The sequence below is a fragment of the Sinocyclocheilus grahami genome, unplaced genomic scaffold, assembly GCF_001515645.1.
Source record: "Sinocyclocheilus grahami isolate Dianchi unplaced genomic scaffold, SAMN03320097.WGS_v1.1 scaffold12.1, whole genome shotgun sequence".
NCBI lineage: Eukaryota > Metazoa > Chordata > Actinopteri > Cypriniformes > Cyprinidae > Sinocyclocheilus > Sinocyclocheilus grahami.
Genome location: NW_015505191.1, coordinates 340,552 through 355,925, shown reverse-complemented (window position 1 = coordinate 355,925; position 15,374 = coordinate 340,552). Strand labels below are relative to the sequence as shown.

Genomic DNA, 15,374 nt, shown 5'->3' with positions numbered 1-15,374 from the left:
TTGTGATACTGACACTGGTGACAAGAATTATGAAATTTCTATGGTATCAACATTTTTGATATCATAAAGACCTTATGTGATATACATCATTACCGTGAAAATAAAATTACTCATATCGTGATATAAGATTTTGGTCATATCGCCCACCCTTATCTGATGTCATGACATTTCCTGTCTAAATGAATTAGTTACAAGTAACATTTCCTCACCGTTTCAAACATTTGTGCTCCATTAAGGAACGCAGGTTTATCTTACCTGATCTTGGGGCTACTGTGCTTGAAGAACTGCAGAAACTTGGGGATCATCACGTTGAGTGGTCGGTCCAGCATGTCACTGTCCAGGATCTCAGCGGAGTCCTCACAGATCTTCTGCAGAGCTCCAAAAGCCCCCTAAAAAGACAAACACATCAGGAATGTAGCACAGACAAATCATAAATATTTCTCCGTCTCACTGAACAACCTCACATTTTTAATCTAGAACACTTCCATAACAATCAATCAAACTGACCTAACCAGTCGTAACTGTCACACAGTGACACTGAGGCCTTCAGTCCATTTCTATTTTTGGCTTGACGTGCAGCCAGAGCTGCTGAAAAAAATTAAGTAGAATACTTTTGCCGTTGCCTCAAGCTAACAGCTGGTTCATGGACTGTGTACACTGCAGGTGACATGCAGATTTAATGCAAAGCAGACAGACAAAAACAGCTGTAGGTTAATTTAAGGGAAGCCGTAAAGCAGAACATGGGAAATACTGTAGGGGAAGCTATGGCAGAGATGACATGATAATATTTAAGTAACCGGACAGTAAAGCATAAAAAAACAGTCAACTCTGCTGAAATCAATGTACAAGGATACAACTTCCCCTTAAAGGGATAGTTCACCTTCAGTTGCTGGTCCCCATTGACTTCCATAGTATGGAGGAAAAAAAAAAACACTATGCAAGTCAATGAGGACCAACTGAAGGCCAACGATCCCTTTAATAGACACAGGAAATAAATGCTCAAGGTAATGACTGAAATTGTCACAGGAATAATGTGGGATTCTTGGTCAGTAATCTGTTCAGTAGGCACTACAGGTCTGGCTATGAGCCTACTAAACAGGTCCATAGCCTCATTACATAATACACATATAGAGACAATAATAGTTCATATGAAAACTAGTAGTACTAGTACTACTATTAACTATACACTGTATATATTAGTTCAAGTTCAAGTTTTTTTTAACTGATGACATCACAAACGACTCCTGAAATTTTAACAAATTTTCATCTATGAAGTAAATAAAATATATATTATGTCAGACATAATATATTTAAAACTTAATAAATGAAACTTTTCTGGACAATATTTGAAACCTAGAATTGCTAGTGCTTTCTTAAGATGAACTGCTTATTGCATTGCTCATTTATAAGTCAACTTGGATAAAAGCATCTGCTAACCAAATAAATGTAATGTAAATACAGAATTCACTGCCACAAAATATCACCAAAAAGAATCTGATGGAGAACAATGCCAAAGCCAGTCCCTGCAGCAGAGGGACCCACCCAACACATCAAGCGTCCTCCTGATCTCACAGACATTCCACCTGTAAGGAATCTAATCAGGTCACGAGCACAAACGGTGCCGTGGCAACGAGCTGTCTGGCTCGGCTGTCGCTATGGCAACTGTCTCCACTGTCAGCTTGTACTTGGTTGGAGATGGCACATTTTGAGCTAGAGAGCTTAGAGAAAATAACAAGAGGAAGCCTCCAGTCAAAACACCACAGACTATAACAACAGCTAATCTATCTATCTATTGGATGCATGCATGCATGTATGTATGTATATATATGTGTGTATATATACAGTGGGGCAAAAAAGTATTTAGTCAGCCACCAATTGTGCAAGTTCTCCCACTTAAAAAGATGAGAGAGGCCTGTAATTTTCATCATAGGTATACCTCCACTATGAGAGACAAAATGAGAAAAGAAAATCCAGAAAATCTACACTTCTGTATCTATATATCTATGTATCAATATATCTATTATATCTATAATTGCATTTGTCCATATATACAAATGCAAAGACATTGTCTAGGATTTCATTAAAGGGGTGGTTGATTGCAATTTCACTTTTTTAACGTTAGTTAGTGTGTAATGTTGCTGTTTGAGCATAAACAATATCTGCAAAGTTATGAAGCTGAAAGATCAATGCAAACGGAGATATCGTCTTTTACAATTCTGGCAGTTTAATGCCTACAAAAACAGCTGGTAGGGACTACAAGTTACTTCCCGGGTTTGTGACATCACAAACCCAGATAAACCCCGCCCTCGGGAAAAGGCAGCAAAGGGGGCGAGGCCATGCTGCGCTGCTTTAGAGAAGAGAAAGAGAAAACTAGAGGTGCACGTAAAAATCTATTCATATATGAATCGCGATTCTGTCTTCTAACGATTCTAATGGATTCACAAGTTTCAAAATCAATGTTCTAAAGCAGCGGTTCTCGATACTGTTCCTCGCGTCCCCCTGCTCTGCACATGCTCTGCATCTCTCTCTCTCTCATTCAGTTCAGCTCCAAAAATGAACTGTTCCAATTATACACTTATTTTCACATAGCTATGAGAAGCGTTAAACATGCAGTTGCCGTACTGTATTAAAGCTTTAATCAGCATAAAACCGTATATTAAAAACTAACATAAGCAGTAGCATTTACAAATAACAGCGTATCTAAAAGTATGAGACAACAACAAACAAAAAACACAGGCCTACCATTAAAAGCCATGCTTGCACAGGTTCTGCACGATCCTCTTCAATAATATCCTCTGCTTCTCAATCGGGCTCAAACTGATTAGCGATATTAAAGACGCCGTTGTTTACAATACAACCGGAGCACATGCCGCCGAGGTGAAGGGCAGTTTAGCCAATCACAACACGCTGGGTTAGCTAATCAATCAGAGCCCATCGCCCATTTCTGAGGCAGGGGCTTCATAAAAGAAGGAAATGAAAAGCATGTTTCTCAAAATAATGCTTTTTTTAAAAAACTAAACATTAACATGTTATACTGCACCCCATAAACACAATCAAGCCTAGAAAAAAAACACTGAACTTTAAATACTGAAATTAATTGCATGATTACAATTTAATTTATAAGCAACCATTTAGAAAAAAAAATCTTTGACAACAAACAATGGCCTTTGGTCGGACCAGCTGTACAACAAACACATTAGTAATTACCATCACTTTCATATGCATTTCCGCACCAGTGTGCTCATATATCGGCCAGTGTGGGCTGTGGCCACTTTAAGGCAATAAACTATGATTCAAAGTTCAGGAACCTCTTAAACATATAAACAAGATAACATACATCATCCTTGAAAATTAAACTCATTACAGGGAGGAAAACCACTCTATGCCCAAGCTAAAGAGTCATCCCTGACATTCTGGAAATGTCTCTCAACTTCTGCAGACTTCATATAGCAATATGATGACCCACATACCACAGCCAAACCAGAGGATCACAGTGGTGGATGGATGCTTTCTCCTTTTTACACACACACACACACACATAGCTAGGTTGTTTGCTGCTTATATTACCACTTATGTGTCTTCAGAATTAAACTCATGACCTTGTTCAAAGTTCCTTCAAGCCAAGTCAGTTCAATCTTGCTAATGTTCCTTGTTAATGTATTTTCTATGTAGGTAATAGGCATACAAGCACATCTACTTGAACTTGAAAAAACAAAGACTGAAATATCCAAAAGTGTTAAATCTAAATTCAATCTAAATTGTCAATTATATATTTTAAATAAGCAATAAAATTTTAAAAGTGGGATTATACATCTTTCTTTAGACTAAATAACACTAAAATAAAGTAATTTTCAGACATATACAATTAATGCACGTTCTAGGGTAAATTAACTACTAAGGCAGAATTTCATTCCTACTGTGACCATATTAGGACCTTAACATTTCTCCTAATCATTTATCTATGAGTGGTCCATCTCCTTCCTCTTGTAATGTCTCTGACCTGGCACTCAGCATGCTACAAACAGTTGAGCTAGAGGTGAGCATTCATGGCTTTAGAGGACTGACTTATGATTCTCTTACTCAGCATGCCATTTGAAGACAGTTATAGACACATATTCTACGTAGTCATACCACATGCTGTCTGAGGAATTGCCAATCACTACAGGCAAGAGGGTGTGACATTCCACACACACCCCAAGAAATGCAATTTGCATGTAATTTCACATCAAAAATAAGAAAAAGTATTTGTAATACAGTAATGAGGTAAAATCTAGGTAAAACATTGTAATCAAAGAGGAGTGATTTTGTAAAAAAAAAAAAAATACATTTAGTTTTTGAAAGAGGTTTCTTATGCTCACCAAAACTGTATTTATTCATTTCAAAATACTGTAAAAACACTAATACTGTGAATTGTTTTTACAAATTAAAATATATATTTTTTTGAAACCATGGTCATTTTTTAGGATTCCCTGATGAACAGAAAGTTCAAATTAAAGTTTAAAAAAAAACTTTAATATATATATATATATATATATATATATATATATATATATACACACACACATATATTACAGTATTGTGTAGTAAAACATTTTTTATAAATAAATAAAAATGTATAAATAACACTATGGGACTCAGACGTGCAACTATTCTGTGGGGTTTCCTAATTTGAATAATTTTGAATAATTTGAATAATTTTGAAATCTAAATTGAGAAAATTTAAAACAATTTCAATGTATCTTGGTATTTGGAACATCCTCCTTTATGGGGAAATTACAGTTTACAGTAAATGGCACTAATTTACTTACATTTGATTTAATAATTGTGCGGAATTTTACATATCTATTCCTCTTTTTATGTCATAACAGTTCAAAATCATAAAGCTTAATTTGCAGGTTTAAACTGGTCACATTCACTCCGATTTTCAATGGGCACTTCTGAAGAGCATTGTGCACAGGAGAAGGACATGACAGTCAAAGCTTGCACCATCTCTAGACGTGTCTATGATCAGTTGTGATCACATCTGATCTCCACAGTAGAAAATAACTGACCTCAATCTGTGTTAACAAGCCTGCTCAAGAGTTTCGCAGTCACAGAGGGCAGAGCATTGTACTGCACACACACTCCGAGTTCAGTTTCTTTGTTCCTGTGTGGGTGTATGAGACAGAATTGACTCAACTACTAAATAAAAGGAACATCAAAGTAACATCTCAAGATGACGTGTGTTAGTGTGTTAACCAGGGTTCACGGCCCTGTATGCCTGCTCAACCTAAACAAAAACACTGCCAGGGAAGTTGTAGAACTTATAACCACACAAAGTTTACAAATCGGCTCCGTATTTTACCAGCCAAACCTCCAAAATTCAAACCTAACTTGTAACATCAAAGCAGAGATAGGTTTGTGTGTGCATAGGTATATGCACTGATCTAACGCCAAGACTTCACCTTCTTAGCATTGAGTCCAGATGCTCAGGGCTCAAGGTGTTTTACATGCTTGCATCAGCAAAACAGATTTATCCAAATGGATGCTACTGTTACTGTGTAGATAATGACAGTGGGGTGTGAGACTTGTCTCCAAATGTACATATATAAAATAATAATAATAATATTAAAGGGTTAGTTCATCCAAAAATGACAAAAACATTTTTATCATTAATTACTCACGCTCATGTCGTTCCAAACCTGTAAGGCCTTCGTTGTGGTATTCTCATTAATGGCGGAAGACGGTAACTCGGGGGAGAAGAATTGTTGAATAAAGTAGTTATTTTTGTTTTCTTTACACACAAAAAGTATTCTCGTAGCTTCATAAAATTAAGGTTGAACCACTGATGGACATGGACTATTTGCGATGTCCTTAATGCGTTTCTGGGCCTGGGAACATTTCAGTTACATTGTTGTCTATGGAGGGTCAAAAATATATGGATTTCATCAAAAATATCTTAATTTGTGTCCTGAAAATGAACAAAAGTATTACGGATTTGAAACGACATGAGGGTGAGTAATTAATGACAGAATTTCCATTTTGGAATTAAATGTTTTTTTTTAGGACTTGTTGTTTTTGCCCACATTACAATGATGCATATATTGTTATTCCAAATTTATGAAACTGATTGATCCAGTTGTAGCTTCTAACTGGTCAATACAGCATTTTAGCAGTGCAAAATATAGGATATATGGTGCATTCACATCCACACCATGTCAGAATTATCAATATTATCACCCAATTATGAAAGGACAAATCAGTGAGTTTTAACTTGTGTAAGCATTTACGTGCTCACAGAACTTATTTACATTTTAGCAAATTCAATTACAGTAATTCTGATTAATAGAAAGTAAAAAAGAACAGCATCTATTTGAAATAGAAATCTTGGTAATATCACAATGTTTTTACTGTTACGTTTGATTATGTAATTTTTCCTTGCTGAATAAAAAAATTATGATTATGAAGCTTACTGACCACAAACTTTTGAAAATGATTGCAGTAACCATTTAATAAGGCTGTGCTGTACAGTGGACATTAGCGCGTCTGCTGTGACTGTATTCCAATGTTGTGAAAAAACCTACAAGTTTTATGAAAATAAAGAGTCCAATATTGATCCAAGATTTGTAATTACTTTACAAATATTTTACGTTAATTAAACAATTATCCAAATTAAGATATTACATGAAACAAACTTCAGCAAAACATTAAACCAAACATCCAGACAAATAACAATCCAACTAAATCAACGATGAATATAAAATAAAATAAAAGTTTGATGAGCACACTTTGATTATGTAAATTCCTATTACATCATGCCAAGTAGAGTAACCTCCTTGTGGAGGTATGTTGCAACACAAATATATAACCAAACCTCAATTGTACTGCCGAGGGCTCAGATGATGAAGCTTTGAACTAGGCCTACACTACAGTTTTAGACAATGAGTCAGCAACATGCATCATCTCACAGCTCCACTTAGAGGGACAAAGAGAGAGAAACATGAGATAATGCGAGACTGATGAGAAGAAACATGAGAGAGGAGAGAAAGGACATCAGAAAGTGTGTGTGTGTGTCTTACTTCACAAGTATTATAGTCCTCTGAGTCCAGCTGTAAACAAAGTTTAGGTAGAAGCTCCGGCCAGTTCTGTAACTCCCCTTTAGAAGCTATAGTTGTGATCAGAATACCTGAGGAACACAAACATATAAACAATAATGCACCATTCAGACCAGCCTATACTGCAGTTCACATAACCAACTGCCAGAAACAACTGTTTACACAAAATTAAGCTGTTATGGCAAATTTGATATCATATTATCAAAACATAATATGTGGACAAATTATTCTCGGTTTTTCACTATATTCATCACTGTATGAGAAAATATTAATCAAAATAAATAAATAAAAATGTAAAACCAAATAAACAAAAAGAGGAGAATGATATATATTTTATTGTGTTTTGTGAGATGCCAAGTAACCACAGAAACAGATCACTGCATTCCTCATTACAGTCTAATCACAATCACAAAAGGCTAATTAAAAAAAAAAACAAAAAAAAAACACACCGTGTATTCTCGAACATTGACCCAATAAATGATCTTACATCGAAAGCAACAACACAAAGCCAGACACAGACCCCAAAGGCATAATATTGTTTGTCATGATGGCAAAAGCTGTGGCTCAGAGCCAGACAGAAAATGCTTTGTCGGTCCATACTCACCCACTGTGGCTCTAATGAGCGGTGAGGAGTCTCCAATGTTTTGCAGGCACTCATTTTTGATGAAGTCAGACACACCATTTGGGAAGTTCTGGTAATGGGCCTTAACATTGTTCTTCAAAATGAGACCACTGAGAGACCGAGTGGCCTCATCTATGAGAAAGGAAGGATAAAATGCTTGGGTAGAAAATATAGCCCTGGGCACAAGACACAGCATTAAAGGAAAGAAAGAAAGATTCAAACAACCACAGGGATAAACAGAAAAAGCTATACTGCCAATACTACAAGAATGCAAATACAATTAGACTACAAATACAAAAGTATTTAAAATGCCACACTTATACAAAAATATGATAAAATAATACAACCTTAAATGTGATGAAATTATGTAATATGACAACAATCTTGTCAATTCCAAAAAATATATTGCTTTAAAAATTGCTTGAAAATAAAATACAAATCCAATTTTTTTTTATAAATCTACAGCCCAACACAGGGGGGGGAAATCATTACTTTTGAGCCTTGAACAGGTTAGTGGATGCTTAATAAAGAACCATCTGTTTTTATAATATAATTCTATCATAAATAATATAATTATATAATATAATACAATATTTGACACCAATAAAATATGTTGTTTTAACAAACAAACAAAACAAACACAGCCCACAGATAAAAAAAATAAATAAATCTTACTGTTGAGCCCTAAACTGATTTGGTGGATGCTTAATAAAGAACATTCTGTTTTTAAATAAATCTGTTTCGTATAAAATAAATATAAATATAATACCTATAAAAATGTTTACAAGTAAAAAAAATAATGCACTTTGAAAAATACATAAAACTGCAGCCCACAAAAAAAAAAGATCTTACTGTTGAGCCCTGAACTGATCTAGTGTTTATATTATATTATACAGTATTATACACTGAACAAAATTATCAACGCAACACTTTTGTTTTTGCCCCCATTTGTCATGAGCTGATCTCAAAGATCTAAGACTTTTTCTATGTACACAAAAGGCCTATTTCTCTCAAATATTGTTCACAAATCTGTCTAAATCTGTGTTAGTGAGCACTTCTCCTTTGCCGAGATAATCCATCCACCTCACAGGTGTGGCATATCAAGATGCTGATTAAACAGCATGATTATTGCACAGGTGTGCCTTAGGCTGGCCACAATAAAAGGCCACTCTAAAATGTGCAGTTTTACTGTATTGGGGGGTCCGGGGGGGTCCGAAAACCAGTCAGTATCTGGTGTGACCACCATTTGCCTCACGCAGTGCAACACATCTCCCTTCGCATAGAGTTGATCAGGTTGTTGATTGTGGCCTGTGGAATGTTGGGAATTGTGTACAGATCCTTGCAACATGGGCCCCTGCATTATCATGCTGCAACATGAGGTGATGGTCGTGGATGAATGGCACAACAATGGGCCTCAGGATCTCGTCACGGTATCTCTGTGCATTCAAAATGCCATCAATAAAATGCACCTGTGTTCATTGTCCATAACATACACCTGCCCATACCATAACCCACCGCCACCATGGGCCACTCGATCCACAACGTTGACATCAGCAAACCGCTCACCCACACGACGCCATGCACGCTGTCTGCCATCTGCCCTGTACAGTGAAAGCCGGGATTCATCCGTGAAGAGAACACCTCTCCAAAGTGCCAGACGCCATCGAATAGGAGCATTTGCCCACTCAAGTCGGTTACGACGACGAACTGCAGTCAGGTTGAGACCCCGATGAGGACGACGAGCATGCAGATGAGCTTCCCTGAGACGGTTTCTGACAGATTGTGCAGAAATTCTTTGGTTATGCAAACCGATTGTTGCAGCAGCTGTCTGGGTGGCTGGTCTCAGACGATCTTGGAGGTGAAGATGCTGGATGTGGAGGTTCTGGGCTGGTGTGGGTACACGTGGTCTGCAGTTGTGAGGCCAGTTGGATGTACTGCCAAATTCTCAGAAACGTCTTTGGAGACGGCTTATGGTAGAGAAATTAACATTAAATTCACGGGCAACAGCTCTGGTGGACATTCCTGCAGTCAGCATGACAAATGCAAGCTCCCTCAAAATTTGCGACATCTGTGGTATTGTGCTGTGTGATAAAACTGCACATTTTAGAGTGGCCTTTTATTGTGGCCAGCCTAAGGCACACCTGTGCAATAATCATGCTGTCTAATCAGCATCTTGATATGCCACACCTGTGAGGTGGATGGATTATCTCGGCAAAGGAGAAGTGCTCACTAACACAGATTTAGACAGATTTGTGAACAATATTTGAGAGAAATAGGCCTTTTGTGTACATAGAAAAAGTCTTAGATCTTTGAGTTCAGCTCATGACAAATGGGGGCAAAAACAAAGTGTTGCGTTTATAATTTTGTTCAGTGTACATCAGTTGGACAGATTTTTGACACTTACAAAAATGTTGTTTGAAAAAAATTTAAGTAAAAAATTATTTGCTTAAAATAAATAAATCTACATCCCACACTGGAAAATTGTTATTGATGAGCTCTGAAATAATTTGGTGGATGCCTAATAAAAGAAACTTCTGTTTTTAAATGGACCTCAGGCTAATTCAGGGAAAAAGAGAGAGAAACATTGGTAGATGAACTAGTGTTGTTTTTAAACACGTTCTGTGACCTGGGGCTTGACAGAGGACACAGATCCAAAAGGTCAGTGCAGCTAAGCTCCCAGTGCACTTGACAGATTACCACTGACCTGAAGTCACAGCAGCTATACAGCCACTGGCTTCAGAAAACACGACTGAGACTAAACACTACCGAGACTAAACACTACCGAGACTAAACACTACCTTCTGCTCGCCTCAACTCCCTCCCCTCGTATCTGATCCATTTCTTCTAGTAATTGGAATATATGATTTTCTCTTAATATACTACACAAAACTGTCATGGCAAACCTCATAAACTGCAATGAACCACAATGCAGACCGACAACAGGCAATATCCTGCACCTACTTGCAATCCCTCCCATCACACAATATGTCTACATACAAATTAAAGGGTTATATTCATTGACGCTATCACACACTCAATTTAACTAATATAAGTTTTTTAATTAAAGTGACCCCAGATATCCCTAATGAACAAATCACAGAACCATATTAGTCCTGAATAAGTCAGATCTCAAATTAAAATTATAAATCAAGTGTAATACAATCAATTAATGGCAACATGCACATCTTACCTTCTGTCTTTAGCTTTGTGAGCACAAATATCAGGTAGTTGTTGAAGTCCGGGTATTGATTGAGCTGCTCAAGTTTCTGTGGTGCACATTAAGAAAAGGCATAAAGACCACAGAGACAGAGGATAGTGCAAACAGCAGGGGAAATGTGCATGTACTTAATGGACAAACCATTTGATGTTTACAGTAGATGGACAATTACATCAATGAACTCATGAATATGTGAGCCATTCAGGTCTCATGCGCCAATGGTATAATACACAAATGATGTGTGAATACAATTTAACATCCAGTAAAGTAAATATGAAAATAGTTTTATTGGATTGGAAATAGAATACACTTGGGCCATAAGGTAATTCATTGCACTGCTAACTAAAAACTACACAAACATCAATATTGCAGTCTAAATCTATAACAAAATGAAAAATAATTAAATAAATGTGCTTTTGAAAGAATTATGTAGAAAGCGCACAGAAGAACTAACTCTGGGCCACAGAAATACGGTCTTACGAAAAAAGCAAGAGGACGAGGTACATTGAGTCACTGAGGAGTAAGTGAACGATTTACTTGCAAATAAAATACAAATATAAAGGACATGTACAAAAAACTATTTAATAACAAGCAGTCTCATTCCGAAGTTTTATTTTTAAGCACATTATTCACATTTTCTTAAAAGAGTTAAAGTATTTGAATGATGGAGATGTTACTTTTAGTAGCTACTTGCACATCTTAACCCACAAATCTGACGCCACAGCTACCATTTATCTTCATTTATGCTCTACAAAAGAAAGAAAATCATACCGTTTTGGAAAGAGCTAATCTTTAGGCAAATAGTTTACTGGTAATTCAACAATGATACATAGGCTATTTATATACCTTATATGTTGTGAGATTCATTTAACCTGAAATTTAGACAAAGTACTTTAACATGTTAGGTTTTTAGTATAAACGTGTAGCATTTTCTCATCTGCTCCTTTCACAGGCAGCTGTATATGATGGACAAAAAACAATGCTTAATTTGCTAGATTAAAGGGGTCATATGATGTTGCTAAAAATAACATTATTTGGTGTATTTGGTGTAATGAAATGTGTGTATGCGGTTTAAGATTCAAAAAACACATTTTCCACATACTGTACATTATAGTTTCTCCTCTATGCCACGCCTTTCTGAAACGCCTCGATTTTTACAAAGCTCATCATTCTGAAAAGCGAGGTGTGCTCTGATTGTCCAGCTATCCAGTGTGTTGTGATTGGCCGAATAACTCAAGCGTGTGACGGAAATGTTAGGTCCCTTACCATATTGTGATGCCGTGTCCCGGCCGGAGCAACGAGACAAAAACATTAAAACCCATTATAAACGAGGCATTTGTTGCATCCAGTGGGGACATAATTACGGTTTATAATGACTTATACTGACTTTTTTTGCATTGCATCGTGCCGCGTAAACATAAAACCATGTCTGCATTTGTGATTGGAGAAACAACAAGTGCTACTCTACACTGCTCCAAACTCGCGTTTGAATCGTCAGTGGCAAATCCTTTAAATATGAAAACGTACTTACAGTCCATGAGTCAGAACAGCCGGCATTGTAGTCTACTCTCCCAGGATCAGGAAACAGTCCTCCATAAAATGCGCTGCACACATCTGAATATTTGGGTTGAACTGTTCTGGAACAGTGTTGTAAATACAACTTAACCGCTGATTTCTATAGTCGTGTCCTCTTTTGGAAGACACTAACTGCTTTCGCAACAAAACACACAGCGTCTCCAAGACATGGCGGCTGTGGTGGCAGCAACAATAAAGTTGCTATAACAATAAAGGCCTTCTTTCTTTGCGTGAACATTTGGGCGGTGTTATGCAAATCTTCCCACATCTTGAAGTAGACATGTGGGGGCGTGTTTAAACGAGGCATTTTAGGAGGGCGTGGACCAGTCTAAACTTTGATAAATAATATCTCTTTGGGTCTGAGACTTTAGTCTTTGCAACTTTAGGGATCTTATCTATTCACGAACAGCTTGTAACACTCCAAAGAGAAAGGAGAACTTGACATTGCATAATATGACCCCTTTAAGGGGGCGTCATACCCACTGACACATCTTACTCTCCCCTTTGTGGAATAAATACTGAAACATCGCGAATGTCTGAATCAGATGTCTGTCTGAGCTGCATCTGATTATGTGCCAGAAACACCATGATAACAACACTCGCACCTCTGCAACTGGAGGTCCGTCTAATCATAATCTGCGTCTCATAACATAGTAAGCAGCCTACCTAGACAACGTTTCAATATGAAGTGTTTCAAACGCGCCTGCAATAATCTCAGAGACTGTGTGTGCTGTAGGCAGTTGACACACAACAGCTGGACCCGCCATCTGATCTAAAGCTTAAAGAGACAGATCATCCAAAAATCTCAATTCTGTCATCCTTTACTCACCCTCATGTCGCTCCAAACCTGTATGACGTTCTTTCTTAAGAGGATATTTTGAAGAATGATGTTAACCAAACGGTATTGACTCCAGTTGACATCCATTGTACAGACACTAAGATGTTTCTCAAGATATCTTCATTTATGTCCTAACGAAGTCATACAGGTTTGGGATAACATGAGGGTGAGTAAATAATGACAGATATTCGTTTTTGGGTGAACTATCCCTATAAATCAAACACTCACAAAATGACAGACAGCGATACCTACAGACACCACCCTAATCTACAGATACAATATAAACAAACAGCATAAAGACATCCCCTAATTGACCCAGTGCTTTTCAGATCTTAAGTACATAGTATCGTTTGAGCTAATCACAGGCCAACTCCTCCTCAAACTCCGTCATCCCCTTGCCCTTCAGCTCTCTGGTTAAACAGCGAGGTAAAGGATACTTGTTGGACGGATCGTTGCGTGGATGTGTCGGGGGACTGTGATTCCTTGAGCAGCTGCAAGATCTGCTGAAGTCCCTGCTCGTCGGGTTTCCACTGGCACTCCATCTTGTGTGGCTGGAGACTCTCTCTCTCTCTCTCTCTCTCGCTCTCTCTCTCGCTCTCTCTCTCTCTCTCTCTCGCTCTCTCTCTCTCGCTCTCTCTCTCTCTCTCTCGCTCTCTCTCTCTCGCTCTCTCTGTAGGCACACAGATCTAATTTACACCCTTTCACATCAAATAACGCCCACCACCTTGACCTTCAGCTTTAAGACCGGCTGTTATCGAGCGAAATATGAGGAAGACGCCTCTGCGAGAGTTTACTGTGGATAGACCCGTGTGAAAATGAGCGTGTTTCGCGGGCGGTGTGTTGCTGGTGACGCTAGGCTATCTTACATACATGGACTTGGTCTGGTCCGGATCACCGCACATCGACAGCGATAAGCCTCTCTGATGCACTGCCCGCCGGTCCTAGCGCCTGTCTGATTGCTGGCTGGATGAAGGGACTTGGCGGGGAAACCTTAATTATGACCCTTGAAAATACTTGCTACAAGCCCGGCTAGCTCAGTCGGTAGAGCATGAGACTCTTAATCTCAGGGTCGTGGGTTCGAGCCCCACGTTGGGCGATTACTTTATTTGCACCCTACACTGGCGGCATTGTTCTGTGAATAATGGTTACAATACAAACAAAACAACAGAATAAGATGCCACTGAATAAAACATAAAAGGGATAGTCCACCTTAAATGAAAATTCTCTCATCCTTAATTTTGTTGTGAACCTGTATAACATTGGTCTGTGGTACATCATTTTTTTTTTCTTTTTCGTTTCTTTTAGTTTTTTTCCCTTACAATGGAAGTCAAAGGTCACCAAAACTGTTTGCTTACCAACATTCTTCAAAATATCTTCTTATGTTTTCCACAGAAGAAAGAACATCATACAGGTTTAAAAGAGCATGCGGATGAGTAAATGAGGTTACAATTTAAAGTCCCTTTAAGACTGTTTAACTCAAACAAAGAGTTCAAGAGACTTGAATTAAAGGCACAATATGTAAGATTTTTTTATTAAAATATCCAAAAACCACTAGAACAGTGTTATATATTTTGCTGACTTGTGTACTTACATTATCCCAAATGTTTGGAAGAATGTTTATATCCAGAGAAATAAGCAATTTTAACTCGTGACACGGAGCGTGTCCATAGTGTCATTGTGTCGCCTGCCAATGACGTCATAACCAAATATCATAATACATCCAATATCACAATCAAATATATACGTTTTTATATATTTATGGTAGAACATTTACATAACCCCTCAAATCCTCGATTTGTTTTGTAGAAAACATGGAAACACCAGACGCTTTAGTATGTTGTGCGTTTTAATAGACCGGTGACGACCGCACAGAGTAGCATTATAACAGAACTTTCAAACGTATCTAGTATGATAAAACAGCGCTGCTTTGACGGCTTTCAGCCTCACCCTGCTTCATTCTACTACCTTAATAAATCATTAGCTCATCCATGAACATGATTTCTGCCCGAGTCCCGTCGGATTGCATCG

At 37.7% G+C, this 15,374-nt stretch overlaps 1 protein-coding gene and 1 non-coding gene across 4 annotated transcripts in view; one reads left to right on the top strand and one right to left on the bottom strand.

The window, feature by feature from the left end:
• The window catches only part of tnpo1 (transportin 1), a 28,971-nt gene extending 14,703 nt beyond the window's left edge, over positions 1–14,268 (bottom strand). For 2 of the 3 annotated variants that reach the window (XM_016287604.1, XM_016287613.1), the window contains exons 1-6: positions 14,010–14,268; positions 13,784–13,917; positions 10,907–10,982; positions 7,699–7,848; positions 7,059–7,165; positions 256–389 (exon numbers count right to left, since the gene is read on the bottom strand). In XM_016287604.1, the coding sequence (XP_016143090.1) occupies positions 256–389; positions 7,059–7,165; positions 7,699–7,848; positions 10,907–10,982; positions 13,784–13,888 (572 nt within the window). In that variant the 5' untranslated portion in view covers positions 13,889–13,917; positions 14,010–14,268. Of the gene's footprint in view, positions 1–255; positions 390–507; positions 589–7,058; positions 7,166–7,698; positions 7,849–10,906; positions 10,983–13,783; positions 13,918–14,009 lie in introns of those variants that run through there. The other variant, XM_016287622.1, reaches the window with a different exon arrangement.
• A 101-nt stretch (positions 14,269–14,369) lies between these two features.
• On the top strand, positions 14,370–14,442 carry trnak-cuu (transfer RNA lysine (anticodon CUU)). The gene has a single exon. It is a non-coding gene; the product is annotated as a tRNA-Lys (tRNA).
• The last annotated feature ends 932 nt before the right edge of the window (positions 14,443–15,374 follow it).